At 48.3% G+C, this 20,925-nt stretch overlaps 2 protein-coding genes across 4 annotated transcripts in view; both read left to right on the top strand.

Moving 5' to 3' along the window:
* Window positions 1-3,397, top strand: part of SLC35F4 (solute carrier family 35 member F4) — a 124,100-nt gene extending 120,703 nt beyond the window's left edge. For both annotated transcript variants that reach the window (XM_014946997.1, XM_014946998.1), the window contains 2 exons: window positions 1,563-1,652; window positions 2,949-3,397. In XM_014946997.1, coding sequence (XP_014802483.1) covers window positions 1,563-1,652; window positions 2,949-3,190 — 332 coding nt within the window. In that variant the 3' untranslated portion in view covers window positions 3,191-3,397. The remainder of the gene's footprint in view (window positions 1-1,562; window positions 1,653-2,948) is intronic.
* Window positions 3,398-8,531: 5,134 nt separating this feature from the next.
* LOC106890912 (chromosome unknown open reading frame, human C14orf105) lies at window positions 8,532-19,381 on the top strand. Of its 2 annotated transcripts, XM_014947017.1 has the most exons (6): window positions 8,532-8,851; window positions 11,866-11,942; window positions 15,701-15,787; window positions 16,263-16,361; window positions 16,812-16,977; window positions 18,202-19,381. In XM_014947017.1, exons 1-6 carry the CDS (start codon window positions 8,635-8,637, stop codon window positions 18,438-18,440), a joined length of 885 nt encoding a protein of 294 aa, XP_014802503.1. In that variant the 5' UTR covers window positions 8,532-8,634; the 3' UTR covers window positions 18,441-19,381. The 2 variants fall into 2 exon arrangements, with proteins under 2 accessions (XP_014802503.1, XP_014802504.1); XM_014947018.1 differs by lacking the exon at window positions 11,866-11,942 and having other exon boundaries at window positions 8,621-8,851.
* The last annotated feature ends 1,544 nt before the right edge of the window (window positions 19,382-20,925 follow it).

Raw genomic sequence — 20,925 nt, 5'->3', positions numbered from 1 at the left:
CAAAAAGATTTCACCCCCCCCCCCCCCCCCCCATAAGCAACAGAGCTCTCTCAGGGATTAAATCTGATCCCAGTGCAAAGGGGTACTCCTTGAGAAATAATTCCTATTTTTTTCCTAAAAAGCCTTAATACTAATATTAATAGCAGAAAATAAACATGAAACAGTCATAGTAATTGTCCACTTTTCATCTTTACGTTCCTGCTGCAGTGTCATTGGTGTTTCCCTGTCTCTGGCACAGCTTGGTTTCATATCCCCACTTTCAAAGGGCTGTGTGTCCCCCACCAGTTCCTGGTGTGCTCTGGGGGGTGTGTGCACTGACACGGGGACCCATGGTGATGGGACACCTTCCTGTGGGTGCTGTGGGGCTCAGGGCAGAGCTCACACAGGTTTCTAGCCTGCAAAGGCTGGTGCTGTTCCATGGCCTGTGGTCCTCACCTCCTCTCTTGGATTCAGCCCAGGGGCATTTTAATTTCCAGATACAGCAACATCCTTTCCTTTAGTAAAGGCTCTATTATTTCATAATTTAAGAATGTTTTGTCTCCACAAGCAGTGTATTAAACGGAAACAAAGAGGATGTCCTTGTCTGGTACGTAGCTCATCCATGCAGCCATCCCAAGAGATGGTGGGGCTGACGACTGAGGTGGTGTGGCAACCTTGAAGCTCTAACTAGAGTTGCATCTGCTCTGTGACCACCTAAGGGACAAAAAGTAGGGATAATTTGTCACCCAGTGGTGACACCCAAGCATTTATGCCCAACCACAAGGGACCAATCTTGTGGAGCAGACAAATGTGCTCTTTTTTGCATGAGGGACTTACCAGCACTGGGTGGTGGGTGCTCGGGGAACCCGGGATTCTGCCACAGCACCCAGCAGTAGCCCCTGGCTGTGAGAGCTGGAGGAGCACCCAAGGGAATGGTATGAAAGGGAAGGTTTTGCAGTTTGCTTTTGATCTCTCAAGGAAATTGGAACTGGCTGGGAATGTAAAAAAAAAAACCCAACGTATAAATTAAAGCTGTACTTTGGTCAGCTTTCATTGTGCCTTCAACATGGCAGCAAGACCATGGTCTCACTCCAGTCTGCTTAATTCACAGTTAATGTCATTGCCTAATTGTACTTAGTGTCCTTTAGAGCATGAGTTCCTGCTGCTATTGCCTTTGGTGTGTGGTCCAGCTAGAAGGGAAATGTCCTCCTAAGACAAGGACAACACAACTTCAGCCCAGAGGGGAACCTGGGGTCACCACCCTTCTGGTAGGAGAAGTGATGGCTTATGGCAGCAAAACTAGGTGGTTGGTATCCGATTAAAGCTTGGACAAAGCTGTGAAATATAAGTGTGATAACCTTGGTGTTACAATTAGTGAAAGGCTGTAGCCCTCCCTCTTACCCCCGTGCAGAACTTCACACTCATACATAAAAAAAATAAAAATCAATCACTTTGTGACAATTGTGTCATTGCAGGGTGCATGTTGAGCTTCTGTCATACCTGTAGGGTCAAGGTGGAGGAGAAAAGGCTCACTCTAGTGTTTTTCCCCATAATCATGTCTTATTTCCTCTGTTTTTCCCTAGCTTTCAATATTCTGGTGAACGTCGGCGTCGTGCTGACATACCCCATTCTGATCTCCATCGGCACGGTGCTCAGCGTCCCCGGAAATGCAGGTACAAGTACTGTGGTCATGGGTGGAAGAAGAAGCACGTGGGCCTGCAGGCAGCAGGAGCAGTTTATTGTCCAAAGAAGCAAAAATCTGTTGTTAGATATTTCAAAAGCAGTTCCATCTCCTTCAGCTTCCATGGGCGCTCCTGGTGATGGTGGGTGTTCTGGGTGGTGAAAGCCTGGGGTTTTTTGTCTTGCCTCCTTTCTCTGGGAGTGATGGGATGTGTCCATACCACACAGAGGAGAGGGCAGGCTGGTTGCTGCTGAGATGTGGTGGGGTCATCATGCTGCTGCTGCAGCTCAGCACCGTGCTGATGACTTGCCACGCAACAGCAGGACAGGGTGTATACGTGGTAGGTTACTCCAGAGTCCTGTCTTCCTGAGTAGCCTCTGTCTCTGATCTTCCAGTCTCCTCCTCCACTCACTTAGCCGTGCCACCCCAGGTGTCTGAGGATGTTTTCAAAGAAACTTACATTTTTAGGGGAATGTAGGTTGGAGCTGCAAAACTGTTGGTACCTGTAAGAGGCTGCTGAAGGGCTCAGGTGTGCTGTTCATAGAATCATAGAAAGGCTAGAGTTGGAAGGGACATTAAAGATCATTCAATTCCAACCCCCACCCCCCCGCCCTGGGCAGGGACACCTCTCTCACCAGACCAGGTTGCTCAAAGCCCCATCCAGCCTGGTTTTGAACCCCTCCAGGGATGGGGCAGCCACAGCTTCTCTGGGCAACCTGTCCCAATGTCTCACCACCCTCACAGTCAGGCATTTCTTCCTAATGTCTAATCTAAATCTCCCCTCTTTCAGTTTAAAACAATTCCCCCTCATCCTGTCACTACATTCCCTGATAAAAGAGTCCCTCCCCAGCTCTCCTGTAGCTCCCTTCAGATACTGAAAGGCTGTTGTAAGAGCCTTCTCTTCTCCAGGCTGACCAACCCCAACTCTCTGTCTATTGTTGCTGGTTGTGGAGTTGGGAGACTGAGCCTGGAGGCATCAACTCCATCTTTCTGGCCTGCATGCTGCTCTCTCCCCATCACTAGTCAGAACAGAAATGGAAACCTTGAGGCTTAGACCTGTCCTACAACACGTCCTTGGAGTCTGTGGGAAGGCAAGGAAGAGCTGTGGCACTTCCAGCACTCAAGCCACTTCTCAAGTCAAAACTGTTCTCTAAACTCAAGGATCTGGTCACTCTAGAGGATTGAGGGCCATGTGGCCAGTGTCACAACCAGAGTGCAACACGCAGGTTATGGATGCTGTAGACCATCCTGCCGCGGTTCTGACGGCATTGTTGCTTCTTCTTCACAGCCGTGGATCTGTTGAAGCACAAAATGATCTTCAGCGTAGTGAGGTTGGGAGCCACCATCATCATTTGCATTGGGTTTCTGCTGATGCTGCTCCCCGAGGAGTGGGATGAGATAACCCTGAGGTTCATCAACAGCCTGAAGGAGAAGAAAAGCGAGGATCACGCCGACGACATAACAGACTCCAGCGTACACACGAGGAGCAGAAGCAGAGCTAACGGGACAGTGTCTATACCACTAGCTTAGGGCTGGTGAACTGTAACTGCACGCGGATGTATATTCTGTGAATATAGCTTAAATTTCCTCACTACTTGTATGCTTAAAACCAACATTTACTCTGAACTGGAGATGGACTGTAAGATAAGAGAAATACATCTATAATAAATGTTTACATTTATACGCTTATCAAGGAACGGGTGTAAATAACTACAATAAAATGTTTTGTAATAAAAACATTTAAGCTTGTGTCTTACTGAGCTGGTGGCTTTAAAATATGGATCAAGTCTATGTCGTTTATCTCCTTTTGCTAACAAAAGTAGAGCCATTCTCAAGAATACAAATCTTGGACATTGCCAGCTAAATCTCCAAATTAGACGTGTCCACTTGCTTTCAGTGCAGTGACCTTTCAGGCAGGTAGTAGTTTTGGAAAGCCATTTTGAACCTCTCCTGGCACTTTCTGAGAATTCATTTCTGAAGGAAGCTGACATTCACATTGATATTAGGAATTATTATCAGGATAAATATCCTACGAGGTCTGAAAAACATTACTTTTTCGTTAAGTTACACTATTGAGAAACAGGTGATGAAAACTCACAGAACCTGGACGTCCTACAGTGCTGATAGCCCAGCAATGTGGCCCCACAAGCTTCTCTCCTCTCCACCAAGTATTTTGCCTGCAGCCAGCAGAAATCCACAGCTCAGTATGGATGTCATGACCCACATGACACCCAGGACATCAGTTGTGGGGGCGATGGTGGTACAGGAGACACCTCGCCTCCCAGCGTGGTTGGAAAAAGAGAAATCCATTGCTGAGCGTAGGAGAAGAATGTGTTTAATGTCCCAGCCTTTGCTGGAGAACTCACCCAACTCATGACACCCATGGTCTGCTCCAGACTGTGACCACGTAGCTACAAACCTGAGACCACCCATAGCTTTACCCCCCTCCCCCCCAAAAAAAAAGGCACCAGGCTCCAGTGGTAGCCCCACATCCCTCCCAGAGCCACCCTGAGCTGTGTCTCTTCCCAACACCAACTTTCCAGCAGCGGCCCTGGATTTTAGGTGCCTTCAGCAAAGCCAAAAATAGCTTGATTTATCTCTTTTTCTCCCAGAAAAGCTGCCCTCCCAGCTGAACAACAGGCTTCTCATGAGAGATTGAATGTGCCGGATCACCAGCGTCCCTGGGAAATGTCAGTTCCTATTTTCTAGAGCTTTGGGCCAAACAAATATTTTTCTTAACCTCTGCCATGGAAAAGCCTTTCAAAAGCCAAAACAAACCAACCTCCCCAGTTCCTTCCCTAAGCCTGTCACTGTGTAATTTTGGCTGGCTGTTTTCTTTTAACAGCATTCCTAGGATTGCCCAGGCAAGATTACCTTTATTTGAGAGCTTTTTATTTTTCCCTTGTTTTTTTAAGGGAAGATAAAAGCAACTGGGAAGAATCACAGATTTCTGAGCTCGACTGACCTGCCCACTGTTTGTGAGTTTGATTAGCAGCTAGGAGGAGGGTTTTTTTGCTGGTATTTCTGCTAGGCAAAAATAAATACAATTAAAAAAAAAGGTAAACGAAGTGCTTGTTATTAATAACAACAGTTTTACAATAGCAACAACTGTGTGTGTGACTAAAACAACAGCTGTGATTTGTATCAGGGCTCACCTCTCCATGTCCTGGCTTGGCGAGTCCTAACGAGCCCCTCATGCTGCCCTGGTGCATGGGGGGAGCCCCATGGGAGCCCCACGGCTTGGAGGTGTCCTGGAGGGATCTCTCCCAGGGGCAGAGGTGGCAGGATGGTGCTGGAGGGTGGCAGGCAACCAGCGTGTCCCTGTGACCATCAGGGCTTAATACAGCTGCAAAGCAATTCAAGTCATTAATAACAAAAGCACCATTTTATTTTACGCTCCTCTATTTGATTTTTTTTTCTTTTTTAACCTTTAACCTTCGTGTCTAAATGGTTCCTTGCAACCAGCAGAGCTAACAAAATACTAATACACAATATATTTAAAAAAAAAAACCCCAAACTTGGTCTCTTTCATCCCGTGGCTGCAGAATTAGGGCTGTAGAAACCAACCCAAACACCCATCCCCTCTGCGGCAAACCCGGAGGTGCAGGGTTTGGGTCACACACACACACACACTGTCTTTTTTAAAAGTCTCGTCTAGCATTTGAGAAGATGGGCTCGGCTCCTGGTCTGCTGCTTTCTAAAAAAGCTACACATTAAAAATAATCTGAAAAAAAAATGAATTCTGTCCAGGAGGAGCTACTGATGGGATGATCCAGCTGAGAGCAAACAGCATACGGCAGCTCGGGCACCACCCCAAGTCGATTCTGGGGCTGATACAGTCATTTACATTACTAGAGAGTTTTAGAGATGTGCTTGACCGAAATTTTAGCTCCTGCCAAACGGAACACACAGGAGAAACAACCATTTCCTTTTAGTGTGCATTGATGAGTACAGTTTGGCAAGCAGCCTTATGGCAGCATCTTCAGGCCCAGGACTGGATCCTTCAAGGAACACCATTGAGTATTCAGCAGGGAAAATCACTTGAAATCCCTGTGTTTGAGTCACTTTTCCCCTACTTTTTTTCCCTACTTTTCTCCTACTTGTCATGGCCAGGGGCAGAGCGTGTTACTGTGCCAGCCTGTCACTCTCCATGAGCATGTCCCATCCCCAGGGACCAAGGATCACCCTTGTCTTTCTACAGGGAGAAAACTCATGTAGCTCTGAGCCCAGCAGCCACCTTTCTCCTCACATCAAGCTTAACAGACACCATCTAACCCAACCCAAGCTTTCTGCCAGGAACAAGCATCCCCCACCTTGCTGCCCGTACAGGGAACAGCGCTGAGGGTTGGACCAGAGCTGGAGAAGGCTTTCCCCTCTCTACCATGGCCTTGGTACCCCAGCCCTTGCAGTGGGTGGGCAGGAGGGATTCGCTCCTGCATCCTTCCCACCATCAGCTCCGGGACACGGCTGTCGCTGTAGCCACAAGTGCCCCAGATCCCCAAAGGTGAGCAGGTACCTAAACCCTCAGTTACATCGTGCCGAGATGTTTTCCAGGGGTCCCACCTCAGCGATTCCCTACGGCGCCCTCCTCCACCCGCTGCCCGGCCTGCAGTTCATCTTCCTTATTAAGTGAGGGAGGTAATTGTTTCCCCTGGAGCCCAGCTCAGCCTTCCAGCCGGAGAAAACCCATTAAACTCACAAAATCAGACAACGAACGGAGGCTATTTTGCACGATGATCCATCAGAGGGAGGCAAACCAATAATCACGCCTGTCAAGCCACCCATCCAATGCGGTTGCTGCTGCCGCTGTGGGCGTCCCCGACGAGCCCTTCCGCCGTCTCCGGGTTTCATTTCAGCTGCACCGTCTCGAGGAAAGTGCCAGTTTTGATCCAGAAGCTGCATTATCAGCTTCTTCTTCACGCCAGGACCCGGCTCTCTGGAAGAAAAACAAAACGTGCCACGAATCACAGAATCTTCTAGGTTGGAAGGGACCTTAAAAATCATCTTGTCCAACCGTCAACCTAACTGACAAAAATAGACACCCACACAACAAACAAGAAGCATCACCATCACTAAACCATACCTCCCAGCACTACATCAACCTGTCTTTTGAATACCCCTCCTCGAGCATCGACGCCTGCACTCACCCTCTCCAGGTACCACCCACAACGTCACCTCAGCACCACCGGTACCCTCAGCCTCAGCTGAGATAAGATGAACATCCTCTGTTAATACAAGTGACACGCAGCAGAGGGAGGAAAGAGCCCTATTTCTTGACTTTACAGATGTGTAATAACGGGATCTGTGAGTCACACCGGTGTGTGTCCCCGCCACCGAGACGGTGCTGGGTTATTTTTACTCTCTTGGCTGCTCCGTTTGTTCAGGCTGTCGCCAGCTAAACACACTGCAAGCACGATAAATGACAGCGAGTGTGTGCACAGAATCCCAGTCTATTCACATCGTGCTTTCTGCTTTATTCACCGGAGATTTGCATAAAATCCAGGCGTTATTTTGGCAAAAATCCATGCCACCCACTTTCCAACTCCTCCCGCACCCGTGTTTTTCATAATTTAAAACTCATTTTTAAGGAGAAGGATGAAGGCAGCGAGAACCTGATGTTGCTGCTGGATGTCAGACCGGTGCCCTGTGCTGAACACTCCCCTTGGTTCATCTTTGCTCCAAGTACAGGTGAGTAAGAAACTCTGCTCCTCTGTGGGAAAACACCCTGCCCCAACTCATGGCACTGCCCTACCCTTGTATTTTTCCCAGTATCTTGGCTTGTGGTGAATCCCACTTCATCCAGCAGGGAGAATCTGCTGATACTAAAGTGCAAGGGCAAAACAAAATAAAATAAAATAAAATAGAATAAAAGCCACAAGAATGACTTCAGCTTGGGCCTGGTGGTCCCTCGGTGGTGGCTGGGCACTGGGACAGTGATCCCTCCCCACCAGCATCATGCCCTGGGATCAAACAGGTTTGGGGACAGTGAAGACCTGGCTCCCAGTTCTGTATCTGCAGAGGAAAAGGGCAAACCTCCTATAAGATACGTGCATAGATAAAGTCACAGGGAATAATTTCAATATATTCCTTTAAAAAATGTCATAAGGGAGAAATAACTTCCCCAGAACTTTGCCAGACCAAGCCCCAGTCCCTCACCTGTGCTGGGACTTCCTCTCGCAACCCTATTCCTGCCAAAAATCCCACCCTGCAATATTAATTTTATCACATGAATAATCCTCCCTACATATTTTCCGAGGACTCTGCCCTGGAAATGAATGGCTCCCTACAGCTCCGAGCACACTGTGCCCTCTGAACCCCCTCACCCTTGGAAGCAGATGGAGAAGTGCAGATCCTTCTCTTATGCACCAATCCTACCGCGTTTGGCCCAAATCCTGCAGGAGCTCCAAAACTGCAGAATTTGACCCACTTTGGCCGACGTTTTCAGGTGGGTTTTGTGCTAAAGCTGCATTTTTTCCAGCAGTGCCACCAGCCGGTAGGAGCAAGGGTGGAGGATGCTCCTCAGCCAGCTTCTCCCACTCAGGGTGGGAGATGCTTTAACCCTTCTAGTGCTCTGAGGATTGAATTTCCTCCCCAAAACTGAAGATCTAGCAAAAGATCTGCTTGTAGAAATGCCTCCAGGTCAGCTGAGGTGGCGCCACTTGGTTGAAAATCCCTTGTAGGTAAAAAACAAACTGGTTCCCCAGGGCTTGGCACTGGCTCCCCAAGCTGCTTTCCTCTTCTTGGTCAGCAGCAGCCACCTCTCCTCCTGGAGGGGGAATGGCTGGGGACATGTCAATGTTTAACCACGGTGGGAAGGACCTGTGGGCACATCTGTGGGAGCCAGCCCCGTCCTTGGCAGCCATCAGGGAGCTCCTGGGGCCCCATGGTTGCTCACAAAGATCCCTCCACATTCAGGGAGGACGGTGCATGAGGGGGGTTTTTTCCATCTCCTTTCAAAGCCACCGCTCTGCAATATGGGCCTGAGCTCTTCCAAGGCGCACCCCAAGGTGACCAAGGTGGCACCCATGCGTCCCAGGGAGGACCTGCCTGCTCTCACCACCCCATATGGGCTCCCCAGTGTGCCAGGACAGCCCAGCCTGCACCCACCGGCCACCATGGAGTGGGGAAACCCCACCTTTCACCAGCAACTTCCACCTCTCCGGGAGACCTGGTACGGGAGAGCCTCTGCAGGTAAGAGGGGGGGGGTCATCACTGAATTATGGCCAAGAGCAGGGCAGAGAACCAGAGGGCATCACCTGGGGCTGGGGGTCTGCTCGCCGCAGTGCGGGGTAGGTGTAGGTGGGTGCGCACGTCATTCCACATCAGGAGATTTTTTACTATTTCCAGGATATTTTAGCTTTGGGAAAACTCATTCCCACTCCCCCTGTCCACGGCCTGCTTTGGAAAAGTCACCAAATCCCAGGCTCCTTCCTCCCACCCCTCATCCCCCGGGAATGTCCCCAGTCCCCTGCACCGACCTGGCACGTGGTGACACCAGCCTGTTTCCAAGCCAGCCCTCATACAAACGCCCTGTAGCTCCTAGCCCTGCTCACCTTACACCACTGGGTATATTGATATCATTAGCTTAATTAGAATCAGTTTCTGGGTAATGTGCTCAGCAGGTAAAAATCAGCAGTAAAATAAATTATAGCCGTGTCTCGCACAGGGCTGAATCCATAAGCCAAGAGACAGAGGAAGGCAAATAGTGTAGCTTCACACAAGTGGCATCACGCAGCCTCTCCCAGCAGGGCTCACACTCCATCCATACCCAGACCCTTCCCAGAGGGAAGGAAGGAGGGTTGGACCCACCTGAAAGGGGATGTATGGCTCTGGACAACAAGCTGGGTGGTGACAAACAACTCCCCAGGGCCACCCTGGGTGAGCTCAGGGAGAAACCTCCCCATGAAAGCCAACGTGGTTTGAGAAAGGGCAACGCAGAGGAAGGAGGACCCACAGCCCCATCACCCTCCTCCCTCCTTCTCCATTTCCAAAAAAATGGATTTCTGACACATCCCTAGCAGCATTAAGCACCGCTGCTTCACCGGGGACTGGATATTTCCTTCAGGATCATCTGCCCAGAGGCATTAGGAGAAGGTGAAAGCAAATAAACCTCAGGCACGACAGCAGTGACGTTCCCGGAGCCAGAAGTCCTGGGGTGAATACAGATCAGGTCTGGCTGTACCACAGGGAGTTTCAAGTACTTCACGACAGCAAGAACAACCAAATATCCCTGTTCTGGAAAACTATCATCAGCGGGTATTTAACAAGGGCTTGTAAAATATGTATGCTTTTATAAAAAACTTTAAAATCTCCTCAATAAATGTCATTTTCTATTACTTTTCATTTTCAGAAATAAAAAGAGTATGCTCAAGAGTACTTGAGGGATGTATTAGCTCAAGAGTCTATCTAAGTAAGCAAAGCCTCCAAGAGAATAGGTTTTATTTGGTTTATGAGGGTTCATCTTGGCTTGTGTTAAATCCCACTTCCTCCAATGGGGAGAACCTGCTGCTACTGAATTACAGGGATTTAAAAAAAAAAAAAAAAAGTCACAAAAATGACTCCAGCTTGGGCCTGATGCTCCCTCAGTGGTGGCTGTGTGGTGGGACAATGGTCCCTGCCCCAGAACTGAGAGGGTTTGGGCACAGCAAGCACTTGGCTCCCTGATCTGTGTGTGTAGAGGATAAGGGCAAATCTCCTACAAGACACATGCATGGATAGAGGGAATAATTTAAATATATTTAAAAAAAAAAAGCCATAAGGGAGAAATAACTTCCCCAAAGTCATACATCTTGCCAGAACGAGCTTCTCCCAAGCCCCAGCCCCTTGTCTGTGCCGGGTCCCACATTCCCAGCACCGTGAGTCACCCCCTTGTATTTTACTTCCCCCTTAGAAATTCTTTATGCACTGATTTGTCCTGCAGATGGAGAGGCAATAACTTAATAACCCCCCCTTTTGCTATTAGGAGCTGCTATTCCAGCTCGTGCTCTCTGGCAGCTGAAGTCTGTCTCCGGAGGAGCTGCCTGTGCTGGAAATTTTCACTTCAGGCATCCATTCCTGCATGTGCTCAGAGGTTAATCATTGTTAGTGCTCAGCAGAGCCCAGCAATCATTTATCCGATGGAGTCACCATCTCCTCCCATACCCCAACACCCTCCGTCACCTTCTCTCTCTCTTCTCCACGATCCCTGCCTTGGCAGCCTCCCATGGGACTCATTTACAGGGACCCCTGAAGTCCCCCTAGGGTTTATTATTACAATAATTATTATTTTTTTTCTTTTTAATATAACTATTAAATTTGGCGTCAATGATAATGTAACTCCTGCCCTTTATCCATTAACTCCCTTCCCTTGCAGTCGCCTCAGGGCTCCCACCACGTGGGACCAGGAGCTGCTCAGCAACAACTCGCTCAGCTCCACATATAAAATGGCATTTGAACCCCCCAGGACAGTTTTTTGGGGAGAATAGGTGGGATAGAGGAACTCTTTTGTAAAAGAGATACTTATGGCATGTGCAAGTATTTATTTGTGCAAGAAAAATATTTGTGTGAGATCACCAGGGCAGAATGGCCCTGAGCCCAGACCACGTTCAGGCCTCAGCAAAAGCACTGCTTTAATAACAGGTGATCACTGGTGTGTAGCACGTTATTTTGGGCTGATTTCCAAAGATGATGAGGGTCTGTGATCGTACCGCTTGTCTGCCCATAATCTACTAACTTCTGAACCCACCAAGTAGCTGTAGCCCAGCTCTGCTGAGGTCAGTAAAAGCATCAGAGATATTTCTCGGTTCCATCAGAAAAGTAAAAATAGTAAAGTCTCAGAGACTGAGCAGCAAGAAGAGGTCCAAACCGCCGCCTGTTCCCCATTTTAAAAGCTCAAGGTGGCCACAGGAGGTGTGGAGGGTGGTTATTGTCACATATGAGATGTTGTACAGGAAAGTAGGAGAGGTATGTCATAGATGCTTGTTAGAAACCAGAGGCACATGTACATTCTCACCTTATTTCTACAGCCAATACAATATCTTATATATCTCATCTTATAAATATCTTAAATATCTTATAATATACCACGTGTCACTGGGGTACACCAACAGAGACGTAAGTAGGGCGTGCCAACCAAAAAACAAGGGCAGAAAACTATTGCCTTGTTCAGCCTGACAGCTGATGATCACCCAAAAGTAACTTCATCCATTTCTTCTCTAACCTTTAAGGGCCCCTTTCTTTCAACACCGTGCCAGAAAAGGGAGAAACCAGCATCATTAAACAGCACCCGCCTCGAAGACCTCAAGTAAGATGAGTTTGAAAAAGCTCCCTATGGGTTGCTCTGACTGACCCGTTGACATGGGCGTTCTTGGGGACACGGGCACATGTCACAGCACCACGGTGGGGGAAACAGATATCCTACAGCAATGCAAGCAGGAGGTCCCATCTCTAGATGATCATCCTGAGATGAGCTCTATCACCAGCTCAAGTTTGATACCTGGGGCAGAGCAGGTATGTTGACCACAGAGAGGGGGACTTTTTGGTTCATTAGTACAAAGGAGAGGACTTCATCTTCTAAGAGCCATAGAGGCACCAACACAGTGAGACCTTGCCTTTGCCCTGCTGCCTGACTCCATGTGCCACGGAGACACACAAGAAGGACACATGTCCAGTGCTGGCCATGAGGCCACCTCTCCCGTAATGACTTGTTTTCCTTTGTGGTGTGTGGGTCCCTGCAGCCAGACCTTAGTTCTCCCATGGGCTAATGTGGCCAAGACAAGGCCCTTTGCAGAAGGGATCTGACTTCCATCACGTGGGGCTGGTTTTGGCTCTTCAGGCCAAACATCCCACCAAGGCTGGCATCAGCTTAGGGGCTGAGAGACAGGTAAAGCAGACAGTTGTGCTTTGCTATAGGGGCTACTGAAAGTACAGAGCAGTTATTTTAATTTTTAAGAATTGCTCTGCATGCTGGGTACCTCACTGTACCTTCACCTTCTCTCCTCAATTACACTGTATGTACATGTGCACCACACATCTGCGTAGCTAGATATAAAAAACAATATAAATAATAAATCCTTCCCAAACCCACATAAAACACCTTTGTTCACTCCTCCACGATCTTCCTTCCCCTTTTCTGCACTTCCCAGCTCCCTTCCCCTCCAAGCCCTGCAAGCCATGACTGCCTTACCTGGCAATCAGGTTTTTCCCCACACAAGAGTTACCACAACATCACTAAAGCTCCAAAAATAAATTTACGTCCATAGACTTACTGCAAAGAAGGAAAGGAAACACCCCTAGTGTACCATACCACACAAGGGTTGCTATTTCATTTAAAAAAACAATAAAGCAACAAGAAGCCCTCCACATGCATTTTCTGTGCTGATTTTTTATGCACTGATGCTTTTATACAATACAAAAAGCTGGGTGAGGGTCAGACCATCACATGCTCACAGGACTGAGCTGGAGCTGCATTACTGGGGCTGTTCAATTCTTGCCATGAATCAGGCTATTTAAAACCAAAACCCAGCCCCAGAGAAGCACACTGCTTTCTGCACTCCACCTGCATTGCCACCCCTTCTCCATGCCCTCCCAAACCAGCCAGCCATACCTTCCAACTTCCCCTCTCTTACCTGCTTGCTATTTAAGATGAAAAGCTATTGGTGCTTGGCTGAGATTGAGTTGTCCCTCCTTCCCTTGCCCACAGATGGTCAGGAATGCTGGGGAGCACCAAGCTCAGCCCCACTCTGGATGTCCCAGAGCTGCAGCTCTCCCACTTTGCTCCTCAGATCCTTCTCCTTCCCAACTCCAGCTTTCAGCTGTGTTTCTGCTCTGCCCCCCCCCAGGTGTGGGGGCTCTGAAACTGAGAGCAAACAGGGCTCAGAGGAATAAAATCAGACAGGGAAAGGGAACAACTTGAACAGACCCCTCCAAGCATGGGTGCAGGAGGGTGTCCTGCTGGAGGAAGCCCTCGGCTGCTAAAACTACACACCTGTACCCCATGATCTCATTTAGGCAGGTCTTTTAACTAGCAATTAAGGGTCGATGTTGTACCTGCTGCTGAGAGCCTTCTAAGAGAGCCCAGCTGCATGGGGCACATCAACAGCCTAATTAGGTGGCTGGAGGGAGTCCTCAGCTGTTGGTGGTTGGGGACAAACGGAGGCAAACATGTTTCTTGGCTGTTTAACCCATGAAAGGGTTCTATTTGCTCCAACTGGCCACGTGCTTCTCTGTAGCACTCCTGTAGGTGCTGGGTTGTCCCACTGCTACGTGCAGCTTGGACCAGCTACCACTGGTTATCTTCCTTCCCTTGCAATTAAAACCCTTGGGTGAACATCCCACTCCCCTGTGCTGCTCTGACACCCTGCCTGGTCCTCCCTGAGAGCATCTCTGCTCTCCCAAAACTCAGTGACAAACCTGCTGAAGCAGGGGTGCTTTTTTCAAGCCTTCTCTACTGTGATTAAGGTCTTTTTAATATCATAAAGAACAGAGGAACCACCAGGCAGGGTCAGTTGAAACCCAAGTTGCATCTCTGGCCACGACCGTGGCTTCAGAGAGCACAGGTGGCCACAAACTATTGAATAACATGTCCCTGGATTTGGTGGGAGGGTGAGGGAGCCGCACCTGGAATGAGCCTGGCTACAGACACTGAACTGTCACATGGAATCACAGACTTATCTAAAAATCTCCTGCCAGCATGTAATTTTTAGTCATTGATCTTATTTCCATTACGGCTGTATTTATGTATCATTAAAACACTCACTGCAGGACACCACCACCGTCAGTCCTACCCCCTGCTTCCAGAGGTGAATCCCATGAGGGTCACAGAGACGAAAGAAAAGAGTCAGTTTTCCAGCCTGGGACACAACTTTAGCTGAAAGCCTGAAACTTGGCTTCCCCGAGAGAGGCAGAGAGATGAGATGACAGTCGAGGGAGTTTGTCTGCCTTCAGCCACCCCACACTGGCTGCCTTGGTGGCATCTAGGAGTGATGCACAGCCCGGACCGCAGTTTGTGGTGTCACATGCTGCCATCTAGTGCCATTTTCTGAGCTTCATATTGAGTTTTGTGGGCTTTTTTGATGCTGAAAGACGTGAGAACTTGGCGTTCAGGGCTGACGGGGGATGCCTCCTTTATAAGATGCTGCTGAATTTTTTTCTCCTGTGTTATTGCACTGACTTACAGGATGCTTCAAAGTGACAGCTCAGGCTTTGGCAGCAGTTCAGTGCAGACATCCAGAGGCATGTCACTCTTTAGAGGACACTCTAGTTCATGTTCAAGAGGTTAATGATGTCCCACCTAAAGTGTAAGTCAGGTCTTGCTGTTGAAGTCCTTGATGATGCTCCCCTTAATTTTTATGGAAGCTGTACAGAGCTCCCACCCTAGAAGGGGACACTGGCAATATCAAGCCATGAAATGACCCGGTAGTTTGTCATGATTTAAGGAGGCAACTTAGCTCCTTAAGATAAAAAAAAAAAACTATGCTCAGAGCAGTCTGCAAAGCAAGCCTCTGCCCACCTCCATTAGCCACTGGGAAAAGCACTTTGTACCATGCACAGCTCTGCAGAGGAAGGTCTCACTGCCTCACTTAGGCCAACGTAAAAGAGACTGGTTGGACAGAGGGAACTGTGCTCTGGGTCTCAGGTAACTGGGATCTGCCCTCGGATGACCTGATAAAAGACTTTGTATTTCATTATGATACATCTTCACGATTTGGCTTTGACACTAAGCAATCTGGGCTGGGGTTTGTCTTTACTCTGGTCTTGGCTGGAGCCTTGGGCACTGTTAAGGCTCCAAGAGAAATAATACCTACAGTGGTGAAACCAGTTTCCAACTGGGGTTTTGCAACTTTGACTCCAATGCAGGAGATTCCCCCAGTTTTGTCCGCACCCAAAGGACTGTAAGAAATGCTCATCTCTCTGAGCATCTGCTAGAGATGCCAATCTCCTTCCTGTACCCCAAGCAGTCAGGCCAGAATTGGAGCTGGAAAAACGTCAGAGTAGTTTTATATCAAGTTTTGTGATGGTGTGAAATGAGGAATGCTGAACATTATAAATATTGCCTTGCAGAGGCTTGAACCTGCTGGCCCTTCGCAAGCAATCACTCCTGCAGAGCCCTGGAGTCAGCAAGAGGTGGCTACAAGCCCCAAAACGAAGGTAAGTGCTTGGGTTGAGCATTGTGGATGGGTCGTTGCGGGTTGCAGGCTCCTTTCCTCATGGTTCAGGCACCTTGAGGAGCCGACGTTGGTTTTTCACATCAGCTTGAACACTCATCACCATAAACACCCCCCGCAGCCCCAAACGTGCAAAAGGGGTTCCTCCCTTCGGATCACGAGATTATCTTGGACAGCCAGCTCAAAGCGGTATCACCTCAGGGGGCAGAAGCACGGATACATCGTTTTAATCAAGATTATTATTTTTTTTTCCACCGTGCCCCAGAGCTGTGAGGTAAACTGCAAGTGCAGTGGAAATCTGTAATAAATTTCTGCAATTTGGCTTACGCCGGGAGATGCTCGGTGCCTTTACCCGGGGAGCACCGGAGGGACTGGGCGTGGGTCTGTGAGCTGGAGGCTGTTTCCTTCTCTTTCAGCAAGTGCAGGTGTATTTATTTACATTTTTGAACACCTCGTAGGCTCTGGAGAAGAGGGGGCAAAGCCTGAGACACCTCCCTGGCAGGCGGCAGCACTTGCACAAGCTGCAGATGCTGGACTTGACCCGCAGGCGCCGAGAGGTAATGCTGAGATGGGTTTGGGGAGGGGCTCAGATGGGGGTCTGCCCATCCCTGGAGTCTCTGATGGACCAGAAACCTTAAAGCCTCTTGATGGAAAGGTCAAACGAAGCTTTCCTGGTGGTTTAGGTGGAGGCGAGGTGGGGAGCATCCTTGGGATCCCTGCGGTCAGTAATTCTGAGGTGGGGAGCATCCTTGGGGTCCCCATGGTCAGTGATTCGGATTTTTCCAATGCTTTGCCCCATTTTGGCCATGGCTCATGGAGAAACTAACTATCTCTGTCCGGGTCACGTTATGTCATGTACCCAGTTTGGCAAATACCATTTTCCTGGGTTAAACGACTTGACTGCGTAATTATTTCCAGCGCCGATCCCCTAATGATATGCCACGTTGAGCTATTAAAAAGTGTTTGCTCCTCTGCTGCTTGTGTTGACAACTCGTTTGCAAACCCAGGCAGAGCTGAAGCGAAATCTCCACAGGGAGGCAAAAATCAATAAACAAAAAATCAAGGAATTCAGCCCAAAGAAAGTCCTTGACACACTCCAGAGAGGCGACAGCGCCGAAAGCCGAGACCTCGTCCCTGCTGAGCACAATCAGCGTTTTCATGGAGATGACTGTGGTAAGTGGAATAATTTTCCAAGGAGATGAAAACTCACCAGCATCTTAAATGTCATCAGGGAAGTTCTGCTATGGAAGCTGCCTCCATTGCCCCACCTCCTGCTGTGACACGGTGCAATTCAGAGCCCGAGGAGGGAAAGCAGTGAGATGTGGTTGTAAGGCAAAGCATTGGGATGTCTCAGAGCAGGACACAGGCTCTGGGCTGCTTCTCTGATAACATCCAAACAGACTTGAGTAGATGTGATTTAAGAGCCATGGAATAGGACCTCAGGGCAGGTCCCTGCAGGAGCAGTTCCCACTGGTAGAAGAGTCTCAGTTTGTCCCCTCCAAGAGATGGAGAACAAGCTGCTGGAGCAACAGCTGCTGGAGATTTGCTCCCAGCTTCATCCTTGCATGGTCCACCGTGATGCTGTGTGCATTTGCACGGCGTAGCCTGTGGACTCCTGCCCATCCCAAATGACCACGGGGTAAACATTACAATCACTGAGGTTCCTCACTTTTCAGGTTGAGTTTTACATGGAAACTTAGGGACATGGTTTCGTGGTGGACTTGGAAGTGTTAGGTTTACAGGTGGACTCGATGATGTTAAAGGTCTTTTTCAACCTAAATGGTTTTGTGATTCTATCCCATGATTCCCCTGCACTCCTCGAGGATGGGCAAGCAGCAGGAATGGGCGTAGCATAAATCTGAAGGCCTGACTTGTGATGCTTTGGATTTGGAGATGCCAGGGCACACAAGGTGACCTTACTGTCACCAAAGAAGGGGAAATCAAAGTCAATCTCAGTCTCCATTTCGTAGTGACTTCCCCGACACACCCTCATTTCTGCTTTGCTTGCACACGACAGCACAGGCTGGAAACGTACCATCAAGGGTAAAATGCTGAAATCAGTGAAAAACTTGCCTGCCTGTGAACTTTCATCAGGAGAAAGGGGAACAGACTTGGCTGCTCCTGTTCCCTCGTGGGTTTCTGCCCCAACTCTCTTCTGCTCAGAGATAAAACCAAAACTGCCTCTTGCCAGACTCCGTGATTTCATCAAATATAATCCTGGATATATTATACCTGGCCCTGCCCAGCCCCAAGCATGGGGTCTGGTCTTGCAGGGATCTCTCAGGATCTTCTCCAGCTGCCCATAGCCATTTCCAGCTAAACTCTGGGGGACCGGGTGTGCAGCTCCACAAAATTATGATTTTTGATCTTTTTTTTTTTTTCTTTTCTCTCCCCAAGGAAACCCATGGGGTGAAGGACTCTCCAGGCAGCATGATGAGGCTGAACTTTCTCCAGGCAGAAGAGGGAAGGTGGACCTGTGGTTCTGCAGGGAGCCGCAGACGAGGGATCTGTTCTGGGACACTTCCAGCTCTGAGGAGTGGGAAAGGGAGGAGAGGATCTACCGCAAACCTACGCTTGTGAGAACAAAGACAGAGAGAGTTTCTCTCTTCGATGACTTCTTTGATAAGGATTTCTAGTGGCATGGCTTGGGGTGAGAGGGACGTGCTGAAGGAGCAAGCCACAGCTCTGGTGGGGCTGAACCTCCCCCTGGATGGATGGACCACGGGTGGAGACACGATGTTCGCAGTAAGCACACTTCTGGGAGCACAGGCTGGTGGAAAGGACAGCTGGAAATGAGGAGATCACTGGTGTGGAGTGAATAATGACTGTCTGGGTTGTGTGGCTGAACCAAAATATCTGGGGAAAAAAATGGCTTGGGCAGAGCAACAACGAAGTGGGGGTAGAGGGAAGAGGAGGAGGCTGGCAAAATAACCAAGCAGAAGCTGGAAAATATTCTGAGTTAACCCCAACTATTAAGTTCCAACAGAAATGAAATGTTTTGCTTGCCTCTGGGTTACGCAACCTTTCTGTTTAACTTGTTTTCAACCTTATATCCTTGTCTAAACCACAAAACCCCAGTTCAAAATGCAAGGTAAAATGATTCATTTAGGAATTCTTTAAAACAAATATTCTGTCCTTTCTAAAATTCCTTTTTGACCTTTTTTTGGAATTCCCTCTCCTTCCTTCCCCCGGACACAGTAATACACATACTTTCTCCAGTACTAACCTCCAATTTTATGGATGAACTTCTGAAAAAGCTGGCTTTTGTTCACTTACTTCCTCTGCTCAGGGTTCAGCGCTGTGCAGTGAGTGGTAGAAACTGAGGGATCTCCAGCATCTCCTGCAGGCACAGACCCCAGTGGTGTTGGTCAAGACTGTTGCATCCGCCAAGATTTTGAACAAGCTGCCCTGTTGCAACCTGACGTTTCCAAGTATATTGAAAAAAGATTGTTATATGAAGTATATCAGGCCTATCAAAGAGATCCTTGCAGTTCCCATCTCTCCTAAAGTGTATTTTTTTCCCATAAAATTATCTATTTTCCTTATAAAACCATTTGTTATCTGAGAGAAAACTTCACCCAGTTCTCCTGTCTCCTCTCTGGTTGTCTGTGTAGGTCCATAAAGCCACTGAAGTAAAGGTGCCTCATCTTTGTGGAACACAGTAAGTCATTCAAGCACATATATAAAATAATTCCCTGGGATTTCAGTTAGGCATCTTACAGTTATTTTATTGTGACATTATTGTGGGTATGTGGGTGACCTGTGCTACACAAGGGAGGAAGAGAGATCACCACCAGCCCTGGCCCCGGGAAGAAGACCTGCTGCCTTCCCAGCATCAATTTTACCTCTGAAGTTTCAGAGCTGATGAAGGCCATCAACTCTTCCTCATACCTCCTGCTGGTCTCCCTGGGTTGTTTTCCACTTGCTCTCTCCAAACCCTACCAGAGGGTAGTACACCTTTAAATCAGCTCATTGGCACAGGACAGGGATTGCAGAGATAAAAAACATGATTATCATCACAGCAACTTCCATTTCCTTCAGCTGGAAATCTTATCCTCTTATTTTTCATGTCTAGAGAAACTAGATTTGGAGTCAGTTCTCAATTTTCCAGAGCAGCACAAGGTTTGGGTAGCTCAGGACAGATGAGGCACGTCCTGCATCACTACCTCGAACCTCTACCTCCCACAAAGCTGTTTGGGATGTGTCTGCACTGCATCCCGAGCTTCCTGGATTACATAGCCAGAAAAAGAGCAGAAGACACATTTTGACATATATTTAGGGGAACTAGACACCCATGGCTGACTCAGTTTCAATGGTATTTAGCTATTTGTCTCTCTTGGGCTTTATTGAAAATCCCAGGCAGAGCAGGAGCTGGGAATCACAGCCAAAGCCCCCAATCAAAGCTGGAGGCTCCAGCACAGCTGCCCAGCACTGGGTTTCTCTGTCTTGATTTCACCTCTCTCTTTTTGACATCCCAAAATGTACAGCCCATTACAGCACAGCTCCATGGAGAAGACCGCGGCTTGGAGAAAGCCCACATGCCACGTGTGATTTCACTGAAAAACCAAGGAGCCCAACCCCAACACAGCAAAGGAGGAAGAAGAGAACCGATTTTAATGAGAAGGGAACACTGCTCGTGGCTAATGAGTCCATGAGTGTTTTAAATGAGTGTCTTAATGAGTCTGTGTGTTTTAAAAATGCCCCTGAGAACTTTGCTGATAAACATGGTCATCGTGTGTGTGAGCTGGAAATATCGTGAGAGCTTTGAATTCCAAGTTGAGGGTATGCTGAAAAGGTCAATGATTTAATGGGCTGGAACAATTAATCTGGCACTTGTCTATACACCTGTCCTCTTAATGATGTGACACATCTCCCTTCTGTGTTCCCATCTGTCAACAATTAAGCTATAATTGGTGGAAACGCAATTTATCTCAGATAGAGCTGATTAGTTTTCCAATAATCATCTTGCCAGCATTGGGGAAGAGCGCTGCCCACGGAGAAGAGCGTGTGGATCAGTCGATCCATATCACCGACTGTGCAGAGAAGAGGCTCTGAGCATTAATTTATCATCTTACAGCGTGCAAAATTTGCTCTTATGGAGGCGATAAAACCCGCAAACCC

Source organism: Calidris pugnax, unplaced genomic scaffold (assembly GCF_001431845.1).
Source record: "Calidris pugnax isolate Ruff unplaced genomic scaffold, ASM143184v1 scaffold127, whole genome shotgun sequence".
NCBI lineage: Eukaryota > Metazoa > Chordata > Aves > Charadriiformes > Scolopacidae > Calidris > Calidris pugnax.
The sequence above is the reverse complement of the archived record's forward strand: the minus strand, read 5'-3'. Positions and strand labels throughout refer to the sequence as shown.